The following is a 19,552-nucleotide window of genomic DNA, read 5'->3' on the forward strand; positions in this document are numbered from 1 at the left end:
GACAAGTGTCGAATCCAAGCCATCCGAAAAGATCACGAGCCGCATGCCGGACATAGCATTGGTGACCTCCATACCTAAAATGACCGAGACAAACTTCTACAAGTACCTAGGAATTCTCCAAGGAACCCATGCTCCCCCCCCCTGTTCGAATTCCTGCTGGTACTGAAATCGCTTCTCTTGTGGAAGAATAAAATAAACGTATTGAATATATTCGCTATCCCTTCACTGGCTTATGCATTCGGAATATTGCCGTGAACGAAGATCGATCTGAAAAACAGCCGATCCCGCTTGTGAACGGGACAAAGGCTGAAGAAAAAGAAGAAGAAGACCGATCTGGAAAACGTCCAGCGGTGGGTACGGACAACTATGTCCAAATTCCGAATGCATCTTCCAAACTCTACCGTGGAGCGGATGAACTTACCTCTAGACATCGTAGGTACGGGTGTGGTTGACTTTGTGGTACTTCATCGCTCGACTTGCTGCGCGCTTATTTTTACACCAAAGAACAGGTGAGTCCCTTGCATGCGACTGTCTGTGAAACAGACTGTGGACTAACTCCACTTAACTTGAAGGATCGATTTTTCAATCCTCTGAGTGGGGTGAAGTCGGCCCATGAGCGGATCGATGAATGGAAGTTGAAGGCAATGTACGGTAAACACGTGAATTGACTTGAATTGACACAGCCATTTGTCAATTTGCATTTGCCGAACAAATGGCTGAGACCGGGAAGTTTTAACTGATCGACATATTCCAGTTGAACTATGAGTCACTGGCTCGGGAAATGAAAGAAATTTGGCCTCTCGAGCGGGTGGTTGTAGTTCCCATAATATTGTCTGCTACAGGTAGTGAACCTAAATCCCTCACGGCTTCCCTTGATGTCCTAGGACTCTCACACAGTCTGGTCCAAACCATGCAGAAATATACCATACTGCATACGAGCTCCATGTTGCGGGGAGTTGACCTATCACCGGCCACTACTACCAGCGCCCTTTATGATTTAAGTAGGTAGGATCGTCCGAGCCTAAATACTTAGCACTTAGTGCTAGTAGTAGGTAAAATTCGGCATCTGGCAAAATTGTGATAACTCGGAATAAATAAATATTCAGCTTTCTGAATGCCGCTTATTTGTAGTGAATTACTTCGTAAAATTTAGGACGGTTTTGCGATCCTTATTGATATGGTCCTGTACTCGGCATTTTCTGCATTGTGTCAATGCCGCTAGCTTCGTAAATTGACACATAGCACAGTCTATTGTTGCTCTCCCTGCTATCAACAGTTCGACTGGTGGTAACGGCCTGTGGCCCTCAGTAGATTTTCATAGCGTTCTTAATGCTGATTCCCGAAATGCAGTAAGGTCTAACTCTTTCTCCAAAACCTCGTGGACCTTCTTCTTTGTAATGATCTTATCTATATCTTTGCAGTCCATCCTGCTCCCTGTTACGGTTCTATCTTAGAGATTTTTCAGTTTACCGCAAAAATTTGTCGGTGATTACACCGTTTTATGTTTGGAGCTTCAACATAAGGTCATATTCGTCTGACATGACTTAGATTTTCCTTCAAACTGTTGATTTCTAGATGTACCTATGCCCTATCCACCCAGTAACTCTGAAGAAACAACATTCCCCTATAAATTTTTAAATTGCGTGACTTTGTGTCTCAAATCATTCATCAATAAATCCTGGTCACTACCAATTGGAATGAATTCTTTTGGTATCAGCAGGTCTGGTGAACGAGGGCGAAAAGTGGGGGGGGACTTAGGGATTCCCCTCGAATTTTCTTAGTGGTCCGGAATATAAATTTCAACGAAGAGAGGGGGCAATTGAGAATTCCCATGATTTTTAACCTGACTCCGTAAAATGTTGTTCCCGGGCTCTGTTTTTTCCGCATAATTTTCACCCTGAGCACCGATTTTCTCTCTACAGCCCTGGTTACGAGAGATATTCTACTGCAAAGCGATTCAATGAACCTTAAACCCTATGTCTAGCCGGAAATCAGGAATACCCCGAAGCCATCCTGCAAGCAATATTGGTAAAAGGAATCGTTTGAATTCGTCGTATTCGAGAAGTCAAGGTTCACTCAATTCAGCAGCCTCGTAAATGACTTTAGACGAATAATTTCATACAGCTTTCTGAGATCCAACAACCATCATGAATCATGATCCTTTACAATTCACTTGTCACCCCAAACAAATTTCTCCTTTATTAATTCCTGAGAACTGTTTTGACCATTGCCTAATAGACTTTTCAGTTAACATTGATAACCCGAGGATGCATAAAGTCTAACTGTCGAGCAAAAGGACGCTTGATAACTCCAAGATTCCGGTTGGCCTTCACAAACATACTCGTACCTTCATTTTATCATTTAGTTCATCTATTTCTCCATTCTAGGAAACCAAATTAAATTCCAACATCATAAAGTACGCAAGAAATCATGATTGTCGTTTGTGAGGTTAAACCAGCAACTTACATACTAGAGCGCCCATATATGTACCACTTGCTCACACTGGGGATGCGAATAAGACTTCCCTGGCAGACTTCAGGATATATGATAAGTAAATATCAGGAAAACCATCTCCACGCCACAGTCGAGAATGAATGAAGTCATACGAACTTCATTACAACATTCATTCATTCATCGCACCCCTGTCGGCTTCTGGTTTGCTGACACAGGAGGAAAGGAAGCCTTGATAAATGGCGCACAAATGTTACAAGTTAAATTTCTCATTGAAAAGGAGGATACAGAGAGGAATTTCGGGACAGAAATGCATCTGGGTAGTCATGAATGTTATCTGCAGGAAGGGAATTCTTATTATATTTGCATTACATGCGGGAGGAGAGGCTCTCATAACAGAAGGAGCACAGAAAGTCTCCATCCAGACGGCAAAGTATTATCTGACTGAGCCAAGCCCTTGACATCTCCGCCATATCTACACATATAAGAATATCTTGGCTGAACTTCGACCTCCCCAATCTTCAACAAACTAATTGGAAAAAGCCCGACCAAGCCCCCACCCCAGGGATCATTATTATCTACTCCATATCCTTTAATCGACATTGATTAGCATATTACGAATTCTTCAATTACTTTGGCCTGATAATTTCTAATAAACGTTGCCCTAATATGTTCTCCGAAAACAGTAGGGTCCTTCTCCGCTGAAAATGTCGAGAATATGAGAGAAATGAATGTCTACCAGTAAATGGAATTCAATTAACGTTGTAGGGAAAACTAACGACCGACTTGAGGCTATTGGAAAGGCACAGCTTCGATCTGGATGCCAATACGTCCCATTTCATTACACCCTCCTCTGGCAAACTTCTGGATTTCCATAGTCCTCAATCTGAAAGCATACATTTTCCATGTTATCCTTGTGCCGTAGTTGTTGCTGTTTTCATCGTTTGGGGATTGTTTTTGGTTAAGGATATTGATATTTGCCTAAGCATACTTTCGCCTAGAAAATATAAATTGTCAGGAATTTCTTTCAGTCTCCAAAATTAAATTCCCCAGTTTGGGCCACTGCTGGAGGTATGTTTGGCTTAGAAGGACAAAGCCGATTGCCGGAGTGCTTGAGAGGCCAGCAAATAGTATCGGGTGTCAATGGAAATCAGTGGGTGGGCTAGATTTGGGTTTAAAGGGCGGAAAACAAGTCTTTCTAGAGTATATGCTTTAGGAACGCTTTTCCGTGGGAAAACACGCTTCGAAAAAAAGATTCAGAAGATGGTCCCTCGCTGATTACCAGGTTATTCGTTTGTATTCTCTTGAAAAATATACCGAAAGTTGTTTTTGTTTGTTTTCCCTAAAGAGAGTTGTGCCATGGAGCAAACACATTCATGTGTTTATTGTCCCTTTTCGACTAAATTATTTAAAAGCCCAGGATGGTACTTGAATATTTCCCATTCCACCCTTCTAGTGTTAACACCAATTCGTGTTGTGTGTCCACTAAATCCCAGAAGGCCTACTAAAGGCGATTCGTAATTGAAGACTGAGCACTGCTGTCTGTTATCCTTTCAATAGAAAATGCATTATATCCTAACTATAAGTGAAAGATTGTCAAGTTAACGAAAATAAGTGTTCAAATGGAAAGCAGATGCCGGCCCGAGGACTAACGTGGGGGAGTAAACATATGAGGATATGTACATATCTATACCGTGAATGTAAATTACGATTGCGAAAACAAAAAGGATATTGGAAACAAAAGCAATCACCAACTATCACTGATTAAACATTTCTAGAGCTTAATCAATCGAGCTAAAAAAAAGTCCTACTTATTTCTTTCTTTGTGGATGATCCAGCTCAACACTTTTGGTTTGGCAAAAAATAGACCATCATCATCAACGGCGCAACAACCGGTATCCGGGCTAGGCCTGCCTTAATAAAAAACTTCAGACATCCCGGTTTTGCGCCGAGGTCCACTAATTCGATATCCCTAAAAGATGTCAGGCGTCCTCACCTACGCCATCGCTCCATCTCAGGCAGGGTCTGCCTCGTCTTCTTTTCCTACCATAGATATTACCCTTATAGACTTTCCAAGCTGGATCGTCCTCATCCATACGGAATAAGCGACCCGCCCACCGTAAACTATTGACCCGGATTTTATCCACAACCTGACGATCATGGTATCGCTCATAGGTTTTGTCGTTATGTAGGCTACGAAATCGTCCATCCTCATGTAGGGCGCCAAAAATTCTTCTTCTTCTTTTCTCAAAGCCGATCAAGAGTCCGCAATTCTTCTTGCTAAGAACCCAAGCCTCCGAGGAATACATGAGGACTGACAAGATCATTGTCTTGTACAGTAAGAGCTTTGACCCTATGGTGAGACGTGTCGAGCGGAACAGTTTTTGTAGGTTAAAATCCAACAATCGTGCGCGGATTTCGTCATCGTATCTGTTATCGGTTGTGATTTTCGACCCTAGATAGAAGAAATGATCAACGGTCTCAAAGTTGTAGTCTTCTATCTTCATTCTTCCCGTTTTACCAGAGCGGCTTGATGTTGTTGAATGGTTGATTTTCGGTGCTGACGTTGCCACCATATCCTTTGTCTTACCTTCATTGATGTGCAGCCCAAGATCTCGCGCCGCCTGCTTGATCTGGATGAACGCAGCTTATACGTCTCGGGTGGTTCTTCCCATGATGTCGATATCGTCAGCATTGGCCAGTAGTTGGCTGGACCTAAAGAGGATCGTACCTCTTGCATTTACCTCAGCATCACGGACCACTTTGTCGAGGGCCAGGTTAAAGAGCACCCATGATAGGGCCTCGCACATTGGTCGGGGTCAGCCTAGTGAGTCTTATCAGTTTCGTCGGGATACCGAAGTCTCTCATGGCCGTGTACAGTTTTACCCTGGCTATGCTATCATAGGCGGCTTTAACATCGAATAATAGATGGTGTAACTGGTGTCCATATTCCAACAGTTTTTCCATCGCTTGCCGCAGAGAGAAAATCTGATCTATTGCTGATTTGCTGGAATCAAGCCTCTTTGGTATTAGCCAATTATGTTCTGGTCATATGGGGCTATCCGGCCTAGCAAGATAGAGGAGAATATCTTATAGATGGTACTCAGCAACGTGATACCTCTATAATTGCTGCACTGTGTGATATCTCCCTTTTTATGTATGAGACAGATAATGCCTCGTTGCCAATCGTCAGGCATTGATTTGCTGTCCCATACTTTGAGCACAAGTTGATGAACCACTTGATGTAACTGGTCGCCTCCATATTTAACCAATTCGGCTGTAATCCCATCGGCTCCTGGCGGCTTATGATTTTTTAGCCGATGAAGTGCACAGACTGTTTCTCCTATACTTGGTGGTGGCAGTATTTGTCCTTCGTCTTCAGTTGGCGGGACCTCCAACTCGCCGATGTTCTGGTTGTTCAGTAGTTCATCAAAGTACTCAACCTACCGCTCCAATATCCCCATTCTGTCGGAAATCAAATTTCCCTCTTTGTCTGGGCAGGATGAGCATCGAGGTGTACAAGGTTTGATCCTACTGATTTGTTGGTAAAACTTGCGCGTCTGGTGCGGTTGCTCCCTGTACTTTTCTAGTTCACAGACTTGTTGGTTCTCCCAGGCTTCCTTTTTCCGTCTGTGATAAGGTCATTCAGGTGGTTGTGAAGATCATTTGTTGATGCTTCATCTCCAGGACCTCTGTTAACTGCGGTTATTGCGCCATCAACTTCCCTCTTATGTATAGGTGTCGCGGAGGGCTGTGTTGTGGATGGCTTCAGTGTTAACTCTCACCCGATTGTCAGAGGGGATTCTGGATATTATTCGAGCTCGGAGCACCATGCCAGCAAGATAGTGATTTGAGTCTATATTGTCCCCCTTGTATGTTTTGACATTCATCAAGGCTGAGAGTTGGCGGCGTTCGATCAACACGTGGTCAAGTTAGTTGAAAGTGCTCCCGTCTGGAAAGGCCCACGTTTGTTTGTGGACCGCTTTCCGCGCAAACCAGGTACTCAAATCAATCATTTCGTGTAACACTGCTAATTGAACAATCTGCAGTCCGTTATCATTTGTATTTTGATGTAAGCTATGGGAGCCAACGTATCGCCTGAATACGGGCTCCTTCCCTACTTGGCTGTTAAAATCCCCAAGTATGATTTTGATATCATATCTGGGACAGGCTTCGAGGGTTCGTTCTACTGCCTCGTAGAAGGTCTCCTTCTCCCACCCTGCAGCCTCCTCTGTAGGTGCGTGTACGTTAATGAGGCTTATATTTCTAAACTTGCCTTGCAAGAGCAGAGTGCATAGCCGTTCGTTTATGTTTTCAAAGCCGATAACAGCAGGTTTCATTTTTTGGCTGACTAAGAAACCTACCTACTTCGAGCACATGGTTTACTGGATGGCCACTATAACATATGGTGTAGTGGCTCTTCTCCAGGAAACCATCCCTGTCCGGGTTCACTTGGATATAATTCGCACCCTTGACGTGTCTTGGCGAATATATAATAGAGCGTTATCCACCTGCTCCCACTTACGGTCACGCTGCTCCCAGGGCAGAGGTGAGGCAGCATCTGATGAGTTGCCTCTGCCCTGGGCGAAACCGTTACTCCTTTTTCTTGTATGAATACGGCTTCTCGCTCACATATTGAGAAGATTGTGCCGCAAGATTAATATGTACCTGTGTAATAGGGACTTCTAAAGGGTACTATATATGTAGGCCAATGAGGAACATGCCGGTTCAGGAATACGACCCCACAACATTTTCGATCGACGAAACTGCAGTTGCATCCGTCTCAGTCAGGAAACTATACCTGGTCAACATGTACAGTGTCCTGACTGATGAAAGAGTTAAGCTCCCCGCTGCTGCGGAAAAATTGAAAAACGATTCTTCCACAATTTCTCGAGCGGAGCTGAGACAAAGACCGAAGCCATTTTTTTTTACTGAACCTTACCAGAAGCGAACTTCGGCCAATAAGGAGGGGGTGACTACAGGCTGAATTCTGTCTGCCAGAACCTTCTCCTTCTCCCTTACCGGGAAGAGTGGAAGAACGGGAAGCTGGTGACGTGGACGCGACTGGTTTAATGAAGTACGTGGAAATGGATCCAAGCGGCCCAGAAACCGTGAACCTGGAAAGGCATCAAGCCGGCGGCAGCAGAAGGAAGATGAAGCACCTGCGAAGGAATGTGAAGCACCTTGAGAATGAGGACACGGACGTGGCTGTACCACTAGGCGCGGTAACGTCCAGAGAAATCGGACACACCAGACTCTTCTATCAATACATCTGCTGTGGTCAACATTTTATTGTGCTCTGCACCAGGGCTTACATCCACACGTCTTACGGAGATTAGGATCGGTGTGCCGGGAGGTGATCAAATCAGCTAGAGAGATCTCAATGAAGCTGGTTCCTCGCATAGGAATACGAACACGAAGGCGGGATGGAAGAGGACGTATGCGCAAGCTGCAGTTTCCTCCAAGAATGGCAAAATGTCAGAAAGGTAATTTACCATCCTCCGGGAATGCCTGTGGAAAAAAATGCTCGAGCCTGGAACGAAACTACGATTTAACTATCAAGGTTTTTGTGATGGACTTCTCCATTTGGAGTGCACTGACGAGGCTGTCTGAAAGTGGCTCCAGTAGGTAATTCCAACTCTGAGCTCCGGCGGTCGGCCCAAGTTCACTATTGTGAACACTGAGCTACGCAGGACAGAAGATGTCGGATATTAGTTACCGGGTCCTCGAAGGCCGGCAGAGGACATCATCCGAATGCTGGGTGAACAGAACCCGGGCATGGACTTTGGACATTGGAGGGTAAAGTTCATGAATGCCAGGAAGGACAAATCTATAAACGTGGAAGGTTTCAGCTTAGTATTCGAACTGGACCAAAAGAGTCTGAATGTGCGCAGGGGAAGTTACCATATGGTGCTCCACTTTTTCCTGGATAGACTGAAATTCAGTCATATCAGGAAACTGTATTGCATCATCTCCATTTTAAGCGAAGAACAATGATGGTCTTCGACTCACACAATATAGAGCAAATTGCAGCATCTTCGGTGCGCTCTCCCACAACGGAGCTGCGCGCGGAGGATAGTCTATACAGGGGTGGAATCCCCGTATAGGGGCCCTCACTGGTGAAGGGACTACAGTGTGAATCCTATCTGCTAGTAACTTCTCCTACACCTTCCAAGGAACAGGCGGAAGAAAGGGAAGCCATAGACGTGAATGGAACTGACTTGATGCCAGTTCGAGTGATTCGAATCTACGCAAACTGGACCCCGCAAACCAATTAAGGTGCTAAGTGGAAAACAGACAAATGCTCTGCGGGATGAGATGAGATTTTTCATGGATGAGAACATGGGAACTGCGGTACCTCCAAATGCGGCTTTTCTCAGAGAAATCAAACACGAGGGGAACGAGTGTCTGGCGGTAATGTGTAGGGGGGACCCCGTCACACGCGGACTGCCGCATACACTTCTAACTGTTTGCCATAAAACAATAGACTAAGTTTATTTCGAAAAACAAAAAATTTGGTCAAAACAACCTGCAGCATGCCAAAGCTCCCTCCTACCTGTTGGCAGCGAGAATGACAAAGCTACAGGATTTCCCATACATCTTTCTGGTGCAAGAGCCGTGGGTTCGATTTAACAGAATCTGTGGCATTGGATCAGTAAAGGGAGTTAGGATCTTTTACGATGAAAGATCCTTAAGACCGAGAGCTTGCGTCCTGAAGTCAAGACAGTTAGAGGCAACCATGCTGAGACAGTACTGTTCCCAGGACTTAGCTACGGTCATCATACAATACCAGATAAATGGCGAGAGGAAAAAATTTTAAACGTGAATATTGAGAATTTCGCAAAAAGGAGCTTAATTCGTGATTACTACTATTGGAGGAGGATCTGAGCTCCAAAATGGTATATAGGATGGGGGGGTCTGAGTGCCAGGAAGATTGCTGATTTTTGGAGGAATCCTGGAAACAACTTTACACCCTTATATCTCCGTTATATTGAGAATTTCGCAAAAAGGAGCTCAATTCCTGATCACTACTATTGGGAGAGAATCTGAGCTTCAGAATGGTATATAAATTGGGGGGTCTGAGTACCAGGAAAATTGCTGATTTTTGGAGGAATCTCGGGAAAAACTTTAAACGCTTATATCTCCGTTAATATTGAGAATTTCGCAAAAGGGAGCTTAATTCGTTACCACTACTATTGTATGTGTATGCTAAGGCGCCATTAACCCACAGAGCAGGAAACTGTACTTTTCTTGCCAGCAAATAGCGTTGTTAGCATCTCTTCCTGTATATCGTACGGTCTCGACCGACGCCATGCAGGTCTTGTTGGGTGTTCTTCCTCTTGATCCTGAGGTAGTCCGGCGTGCTATGGCTACAGGATCAGGACGGGCGTACCTTTGCTGGAAGCAGACAACTGTGGACCAGGTAGAAGGTCTAGGATCACTTGCAGTCAAAAGTGGCAGCTTAGATGGAACGAATGTGGGAAAGGCCGAGTCACGTATGAGCACGTCAGAAATATGCCTGCCAGAGGAAGTTCCGTCATAGACTTCGGGCTTGAAATGAGCTTCCTCCTAATGGCACATGGTAGCTTGAATGAATTTCTCTTCTCACGGAACCTTGTCTCCAGTCAGGGTTGTGTTCTGTGAGGGGCTGACACAGAGGATTCGTTCCATTTCCTCTATGTCTGTCCAGCGCACTGTGACAGCCGCCATCTAGGCGACATGAGCGATCAGATAGAGAACGGTATCTACGATGTTAGCCAGTGCCTTGCTAGCGGGGGTACACTTTGATGCGTTAATAGATTCGCGCGTGTTACCCTCCGACGAAGGAGGCGGTTCCCCAACGCTGATTCGCTTGCAGTATGATGGACGAATGGCCATAGTGACCGTGGTGGACAGCCACCAGTCTTGTGTGTTTGGTGCTGGTGTTGGCTTGTGATGTCTTTCGTATTGTATTGTACGCAAAGTGGTAGTTGACTGGCGGAAAGGTTTCATTGCAGTTCACCGCTTCGAGCTAATTCCAGTCAACTAGTTGGGGAGGGCCCTCCCCACGTACTCGAGGAGAGCAATCACAGCCAAGTCTGCAAGGGACTCATCTGGAGGAGCTGTTGCCACGAAGTCTCACCGGAGATTATCTGGTATAATGGAAACCGGATGGCCCTTTGAGAGCATATGCTGCAGGAGAATTCCTGGAGGATGTGTTCTCGGCCCGGTTATTTGCGGTTGGCCTCCTTGTGGGAATTTCATGGTGATTATGGTTATGCCTACATCGCGGGCATCGGGTGCCACACCCCTTAGTTGCGGCAGAGGTATAAACCAGTACCGCTGTGCAGTCATGGTGAGGCTCTGATTGTGGTTTCCAAATCAATCCCTGTCCGAAAAGGACCGTGGGATTATGCCTACACGGTAGGTACTCACGTCAAACCCCCAGGACCTTCATACTGCATGTGGAAGTACCGATTGAATTGCAACTGCTCGAATTTTCAGATGATATGAAAGCGTTAATCGATGCATGTTCGATCAAACAAGCCCAACGTATGCTGCGTATTGGTTGAGCGCAGACTCTGACAGCTCTTGAGAAGATCGAAGTGGTCATCCAAAAAAAAGAGATTATCTGATTTGATATGATTTTCCTTAAGTCCAAGCCGGCGGTGAAAAGCCTTAGCAAACAATAAACGTGATGTTGAAATTCTTTAAACAAGTTCGGAGAACCCCGGACCAGGCTATTACACGAATTGCCTATGCCCAGTTAAACATATCCAGAAATCGCTGCTTGCAAATGAGCGTGGTCTGGCATATTTTCCTCTAACCTCCTGAAATGTGAAGCGGTGTTCTTAGTAAGCAGATGAAGCAAGCGTCTAGCACAGTTTTAAGGATGGGGAGCTTTGCGGGTAACGTACAGCAACGTATGTTGGTGACAGCAGGAGTAATTTCAAACAATCTGATTGTTGCATAGCGAGGATTTATATACTTTGGAAAAGGAAAAGAGGATACGGAAACACTTGTTTGTGAAAACACTCGCACTCTCAATGTGTGACAACAATCTTGGAAGAATGTAAGGGTAGGACCGCAAAGGTAAGGTAAGGTAAGATTGTTATTAGCCCAATGCAATCATTCAGTGAGCACCGCTATTTTCGGTGTTATTTGCGCAAAATTTGGGAAATTCATACCCCCGATTGCATTTACTGCAGAGGGGTTGCTACTGGCTCCTCCCGTACTTCCGTAGAGAGTGTGATTTCTATCATCAACCCTTCTTTGCTGGGGGAAGGAGGTAACTACGAGGTACTTCCGAACATGGATAGGAAAGACTCGAAGTATTCCTGAACCTCGGGCTGTGTACTCTTAAATTGAAGAGGCCTAGCTCGATATAAGCAAATGTCCCGTGATCATCCTAGAAGCAGGAGGAAAGCGTTTTTGCCGGTTCTCTGTTTCGAGCGAAGGTTATCCAGGCCAACTTTGGAAGGTGGACTTGTAATACAGATCACGCATTACCAGTATCAACTTTAGGGAGCTTGTCCTAAACCACCCTGCACCCCCCCCCCCCCCCCATGTTATAAATCGAGAACTAACTCTTGTACATGAGTCCTTAAAGGAATCCCCAGGGATATGAAAAAAGGATCTCAAAAAAGTAAAGACTGAATCCTGTCTAAGTAGAGACAACTTAATTAAATACCATGTCGTTATTTTGATGCAGCCAAACTTCCAACCTCTATTATATGAAGGACAACCTTTATTATAAAATCTGAGCAGTAGGTATGAACAGAAAGCACTACTCAAAACCAGTCTTCAACCCCTAGTCAAATAAATCGTTTCTGTGCTGATACTGAAGGAGTTAAGTACATGACCTTACAAATCAACTATAAAAGGATACATAGAACCAAAGCAGAACTCAAAGGTTTTTTGTTTGAACGCAAGTCTCTAGATTCTGGATGATATTCCTCCCAAAAGTAGAAAAAAAATTGAACAATTTCTTTCCCATATATGAAAAATCAAAGAAAACTCTCAGAAAATATATTTAATTTAACATCAAAAGAAATTATGCAAAAGGAGTCAACCAAATTCGTTCCATTTAAATGCTTGAATAATAATTTTCTACCCACACAACTCCGCTAACGAACCGAAATGAACCTTTAAATTTTCCCTGAAAAAGACAAAATCTTCCCTTCCTGTAACTAATGTCAGACCACGTTGTATCTATCGAACCTTGAATTGATATACTTTACCCTGAAAGCAGAAAAGCAGGTAAAACTCTCCCGTTTCCATGCGGCTCAAACATCAGGAATTCCTCCAACACTTTCTTCGCCGTTGACCTTGCTTCCTTCCATCTCTCTAAAAAAAGGATTACAGCGAAAAAGTTGACGCACGTAAATGTATCTTACCTCTATCGTTGCTCTCCCAGCGGCTCTTCGGCAATGGGCTAAGCAGCGACAGGCAAGAAAGTCCTTCAGACTCGGGTACAAAATGTCGGTTAAATTGTTAGCGTTGTTGCTACTTTTGTCAGGTCTGTTGTTACTCTGTTGATTCTCCTTCCCTCCGGATGTGTGTGCAGATGCGAGGTGTGATATTTTATTAACGACAACAATTTTCGCCACCACTGACTGTTGGTTAAATTTATGGGGAAATTCAAAAGATGACAGAGACATGGAAGTTCGCATTATAGTTCACGCCTGCCATGGCATATCTTGCATACAAGAAGATTACGTGCGGCACATTTATCTTGGGAATTGGTTTTGACACTCAGGCGCTCACACTGAATCCTACCTTCGAACGTACCAACCCATTTTCATTATTTACCTACCCACTATGCGAGGACGTCAAGTAGGATTTAAGTTTTGCACTTGTAAAATGATTTATATGTTCGCTGAGAGGAAGCGGAGTCTGACAGCTTAGATTTTATGTGACGGTAAATGCCTCGGCAGGCTTGTGGTTCATATGTAATTTCGCCGTATTGAAGGATTCAGATTGGGTTAAACAGTGAACGGGGATGACAACCAATTGTTCCAACAATATATGGGCAGATGTGTTGCGTACCTTCAAAGCCTAGTACAAATTGATGGCCATGCTGGGGCTGTAGCTGAAAATGGTTGTTCATGAGAAAGGAAGTATATTTTACTGAATAACAGCCACCTATGATAATGGTTGACGACTTGATAATGTCCAAGCCAAGGACAATGAAATCTTGAACCTATCGTGATACCATTCGAGAACTATGTATTCACCATATGGAAATCTTTTCCGTTGAATATTATCATCACAATCAACGGCGCAACAATCAGTATCGGGTCTTGGCCTGACTTAATAAGGAACTCCAGATATTCCGGTTTTGTGCTGAGGTCCACCAATTCGATATCCCTAAATGGTCTCATCGCTCCATTCGAGGTAAGGTCTGCCACGTCTTCTTTTTATACCATTGATATTGCCCTTACAGACGTTTCAGGGGATGAGGATGATACATCCTCATCTATGCGGATTTTATCCGCAATCAGACGGCCGTGGTACCACCCATAAATTGGGTAGTTATATAGGCTGCGGAATCTTCCATCTATGTAGGAGGCCAACAATTATTCAAAGAGTTCTTCGCTGCGGTTATGATTTTCAACCTAGATAGGAGAAATTATCGACGGCCTCAAAGTTGTGGTCTCCAATTTTTATTGGTTTTATTTGACCAGTGTCATTTGCTGTTGTTGCTTCTTTGGTCTTTGGTGCTGACATTGCCACTATTTAGCTCGTATGTAACCCATCTCGCGCCAACCGCAGCCTGATCGATTTGGACGAAAGCAGATTGTATATCTCGGGTTGTTCAAATCACAATGTCAATATCGTCAACGTACGGCACTAGCTGGGTGGATTTGCCTCTCGTATTTACCTCACCATCATTCCAGGGCCAGGTTAAAAAGGACGCATTACAGGACGTCCCCATGTCTTAGACCGTTGTTGATGGTAAATGGTCTAGAGAGTGATCCTGCTGTTTTTATCTGGCCTCGCACATTAGTCAGGGGCAGTCTAGTCAGTATCACTAATTTCGTCGGGATACCGAATTCTCCCATGGCCGTGATGTTCTGGGCCTATAGGGCTATCCGGTCTCATCGATGTTACTCAGCAACGTTGTATTTCTATAAATGCTGCACTGCGTAATATATATTCTTCAAAACTTTTGGAAATGATAATAAATTTCCTCCGAGATCTCCTTTTCTACATCCTCCTTGAGAGATCCACCCGCTTTCTCCGGAATTGCGGCTACATAGGTTTCGCTGACAGCTTCAGCCGTGCTCCTCGCTTGCTCCACTTTTTTGGGGGTTGAACAGGTCCGTCAAGGGAACCAGGCCAAGGTTGCCATTACTAAAGCGCTGCATTTGTTAGATATCGACGGCCGAAAACCAGCTTTCCCACTACCGAAAATCCCTGGTACTGAGTTTCTGTAGTCCGGCATCGGAACTTTATTTCTCCTCTGCTCCTCCATGGAAGAATACCTTCCCATAGCCAAGATCCTTCCCATAGCCAAATTTTATCCACGGGTTGGTGTTTTGTTCCTACCGATTCGGCCTACACATAACCACGCTTGTTGACGCACATCTCCGGATGCGCGCATGGCCATAACATATCCTTTGAACCTTGAACGGAAACTTGTCAATTATGCTTCGCTTTTTTTCCATACCTCCGGCCTCGCGACTTAATAGTGAATGAACTAAGTCATTTTCGGAGGTTTCTGGGGCGATTGTGTGAGCGGAAGTACCCACTAGAGTAGAACTGTGTAAGTCTCTGAAGTGTTGAACACATATCGTCTTGTTATCGTCTAAGTTGGATCTATCCCTCATTGGCTCACAGACGTTTTATCTACAAATCCCCCTATCTCATCGAATTTTTCTTTCATCGCTCGAGTTGGTCGCTCTATGCATTATTTGTATACACCATTTTTCTTAAATGTAGACCGCAATTTTCCCACTGATTTTTCTGTCACCCATCCGAAGTATGTTGTGAGTTTTTGACGCACATCCCATCGTTACCAAGTTGCTCTTTAAGCTGCCCAATTCGAGTTTCCGCATTCCCTTTTCTAACAATTGTCATATTTTGGAACTTTAGGCCACATTAAATATGTACGTGTTTCGAGCCTCAATTTCATAACCATCAACGGCGCAACAACCGGTATCCGGTCTAGGCCTGCCTTAATAAGGAACTCCAGACATCCCGGTTTTGCGCCGAGGTCCACCAATTCGATATCCCTGAAAACTGTCTGGCGTCCTGACCTACGCCATCGCTCCACCTTAGGCAGGGTCTCCCTCGTCTTCTTTTTCCACCATAGATATTGCCTTTATAGACTTTCCGGGTGGGATCATCTTCATCCGTACGGATTAAGTGACCCGCCCAACGTAACCTACTGAACCGGATTTTATCCACAACCAGACGGTCGTTGTACCGCTCATAGATTTCGCCGTTATGTAGGCTATGGAATCGTCTATCCTCATGTAGGGGGCCAATAATTCTTCAGAGGATTCTTCTCTCGAACGCGGCCAATAGTTCGCAATTTTTCTTGCTAAGAACCGAGGTCTCCGAGGAATACATGAGGACTGGCAAGATCATTGTCTTGTACAGTAAGAGCTTTGACCCTATGGTGAGACATTTCGAGCCGAACAGTTTTTGTAAGCTGAAATAGGCTTTGTTGGCTGCCAACAACCGGATTTCATCGTCGTAGCTGTTATCGGAAACCTAGATAGGAGAAATTAACAATGGTCTCAAAGTTGTAGTCTCCTATCTTTATTCTTCGTGTTTGACCAGTGCGGTTTGATGTTGCTGGGTAGGTAGTTTTCGGTGCTAACGTTGCCACCATATACTTTGTCTTGTCTTCATTGATGTGCAGCCCAAGACCTCGCGCCACCTGCTCGATCTGGATGAAGGCAATTTGTACGTCTCGGATGGTTCTTCCCATGATGTCGATGTAGTTGGGTGGGCTTAAAGAGGATCGTACCTCTTGCATTTACCTCACAATCACGTATCACTTTCTCGAGGGCCAGGTTAAAGAGGACGCACAATAGGGCATCCCCTTGTCGTAGACCGTTGTTGATGTCGTCTTGAAAGTGATCCAGCTGGTTTAAGCTGGTCTCGCACATTGGTCAGGGTCAGCATAGTCAGTCTTATCAATTTCGTCGGGATACCGAGTTCTCTCATGGCCGTGTATAGTTTTACCCTGGCTATGCTATCGTCTTTTATAAAAAGTAAAAATAACAAACGGCCCAGAATAGATCCCTGTGGGACGCCAGAGCTGGGGAGAGGGAGCGGGAAGTGCAGCCGTCAAAAGAGACGCGGCAGATTGGGCTGGAAAGGTAAGAGGCAAACCATAAAACCAGTGGTATGGGAACGCTTAGAGGCGAGAGTTTGGATAGAAGTATCTTGTGATTTAAAGTGTAGAAGGCTTTAGAGAAATCAGTGTAAATGGTATGTACTTCCTGCCGTGAATTTAAATATTTGGCGGCAAAGTTGGTAAAGTCGAGCAGGTTGGAGGCAGTGGACCTACGTGGTGGCCAAAGTGAGAGGACAATCGGTAGCTGACATATCTTTCCAAAATTTTGAAACAGGAGGAGAGGAGAGAAATGAGACGATAATTCTCAGCAAGCGTACGATCGCCACTTTTGTGAATGGGGATAATGAGAGCGAGTCTCTTTCCACAAGCCGAGAAAATAACTCTCTTCGAGACTTTTGTTGAAAATAAGAGATAGGGGAAGAAAGATGGACTTACTAGTTTTGAGCAAAAAGAGATTTGGAAGACCATCGTAGCCAGGTCCGACATTAGAATCAAGTTTACCAATGAGGTACTCGACAAGGAGAGGGGTAAGAAGGGGAATGGTTGGTGATGCGGGGCAGGCTACACCCACTATCGGGAGGAATTCGGAGGAAGGAGGGGGACCATAGAGGAAAAGTAACGGCAGAATAAATCACAAGATAATTGGGGAGAGTTAGGTGAGGAACCAGAGAACTTTATCGACAGAGGGGATAGCTAGGCAGGGCAGCAGGAGTTGCGAATGTGGTGCGCGTTAGTGAGTCTATAATACTGGTCAAATATTCGTTTCTGGACTTGTGTATTAAGGATTCGACCGAGGAACGTAGAGATTTGAAAAAAACTAAGTCAGCATAGGTTCTAGAAAACAAGAACTTCACCCTCGCAGTGTGCTTTTGACATAATTTTTCGTGGACTTTAGTGGTGAACCCGACAGGATAAGACTGTAAGCACTTAGGAGCGGATGGGACGTAACAAGGAAGAAGATCAGATAAAATGGTATAGAAGGTGTTAAGTGCTTTGTCACACGGAAATGGAAAGAGGAGGGGTACGCAGTTGATTGCCATCAGGGCTGAGTTCAGACCTTCGAAGTTCGCCTTACGAAAGTTGAACTTGGTAGGCTTGCGAGCGATAGTAGAGTGCAGTCGGGATATGTGAGCTTCGATGTCGAGAGCAGGGTGATGGGCGTCAGGGGCAACGTAAGACGAGGCATAGAAGATTAGAGAGGACAAGGTCAAGAGTGCGATCTAAGTAGTTTCTAGAAAAGTTAAACTGGAAGGCGCCACAGTTGTACATGAAAGTGGATAGAGGAAGGGAAGGGTGGGTGGAATTATTAGGGAGGGGGGGAAGGCCAGGAGTAATGGGTCAGGAGAGCATGGGAAGATTGAAGTCGCCACAGAGGATGGAAAAAAGTGGGGAAAACGAGCGCAATATCACCCTAAGGAACCCTATTCTGAACTGCATGTAGTTCTCCTCTATGTCAGAAACTTCCATTGATGCGTAACACTGCACAACTGTTATGCTTCTTAACCTGGACCGGAATTTTACAGTCAAGATACCGAGGTAGTGGTCAGCAAGAGTCCGACACTAAATACAACAGCCAGTGCCAGTTATGGCATAAGGAGAGACAAGGACCTCCCCCTACGATCTCTCTTCTCTTAAACCTATATTCTCCAACCTTGTCCGTGTATTCGTTTGTCAAGGAACGGACTTATAGTCCAGAAAAACAATCTCAAACCTGTCTCGTAACTATGAAATCAGTCTCTATTCAAGGACCAACTAACGCTCTAGTAAGAAGAAAGTTTCGAAATTTGCAAGTTGTTTGCCCAAAAATTTATATTCCTTTTACGGGAAGCAGGGGAGCACGGCTAAACATTGCCTCTTAATTTTTAAAATCGATATCTTGTTCCAAACTATCTCTAACTAGCCTCTGGCTAATCAAACTACTCCGTCAGTAATATCCGAAGCTCTCAATAGGACCTCTCAGCGCTAATCTTAGGCCTTCTAGATGGTCAGGAATACTAAGTGGGAATGCAACACCAGTCTGGCTGGAACCCCACAAGGCTGCACTCTATGCACCTCCCAATTAACGATAACTTTATCGTTTATACCTTCACAAAAGACGGAAAACATAGTATGTGGGCAAGTTCATTTGAATCCATGTTAGGACATATAAACGGCACCTTGTAATCACTATCCTATCCTTCAATCAATGTTCTATCCTTCTACCCCCAAAAAAAGCAGTTAACTCAACTTTTGATCACCTTCGAAATTATCTTCTGGACAGATGTCTCCCCTCTATATATGGGAAGCTTACGCTTCAATGGGAGACAAATCCTTCACCGATACGCCGATAGTACTAAGTAGATACACCTCCCATTCTCAATGCATCCCTCCAGCCTAACAAGACGGCCAGCGCCCTTCTTAATCCTCTGCCTTCATTTGTCCTATGCCGCTTCAATTTTATCCTTCATATAGAGATAAATCTGGCATTTACACTCTTTCTTTTGCTTCGGAAAAATTACGAATGCCAATACTACCACCGCCATGATGAGGAATGAAAAAATCTGCCATATCACATACCTTGGTAAAATTCGAAAAAATGCAATCCAAAATTATGACGAAAAGCCTTCGATCCTGACATGTCCTGTGTAGGCTGAAATTCAAAAAAAAAATTATAATTCGAGGTAAAGTGTTGGGAAATGTTAACCCCGAGGAGGTATTTTCTTCGACATTCTGGTAGAGTATGGCCATTAATATCATTGGACTTAAGGTCAAAGTGTCATCAATGACTTTCAAGCCTGGGATACATACTGTTTTCGAGCGGCTCTCTTA

General features: G+C 44.5%; 1 protein-coding gene across 1 annotated transcript; it reads right to left on the reverse strand.

Annotated features, from left to right (window-relative positions):
- Positions 1-12,671: 12,671 nt before the first annotated feature.
- LOC119650466 lies at positions 12,672-13,195 on the reverse strand. The gene is made up of 2 exons (XM_038053333.1): positions 12,828-13,195; positions 12,672-12,777 (listed from the first exon to the last, which is right to left on the reverse strand). The coding sequence occupies exons 1-2, from the start codon at positions 13,101-13,103 to the stop codon at positions 12,724-12,726; spliced, it is 330 nt and encodes a 109-aa protein (XP_037909261.1). The 5' UTR covers positions 13,104-13,195; the 3' UTR covers positions 12,672-12,723.
- Between the last annotated feature and the right edge of the window lie 6,357 nt (positions 13,196-19,552).

This window comes from Hermetia illucens, chromosome 2 (genome assembly GCF_905115235.1).
Source record: "Hermetia illucens chromosome 2, iHerIll2.2.curated.20191125, whole genome shotgun sequence".
NCBI classification, from domain to species: Eukaryota; Metazoa; Arthropoda; class Insecta; order Diptera; family Stratiomyidae; genus Hermetia; species Hermetia illucens.

Bases quoted from the DNA above. Each gene is read 5' to 3' on its own strand.
- LOC119650466 (XM_038053333.1), bottom strand. From the start codon at position 13,103: ATGCGAACTTCCATGTCTCTGTCATCTTTTGAATTTCCCCATAAATTT. The intron at 12,778-12,827 runs GTAAGATACATT...TCCTTTTTTTAG, and splicing joins CTGGGAGAGCAACGATAGAG to AGAGATGGAAGGAAGCAAGG.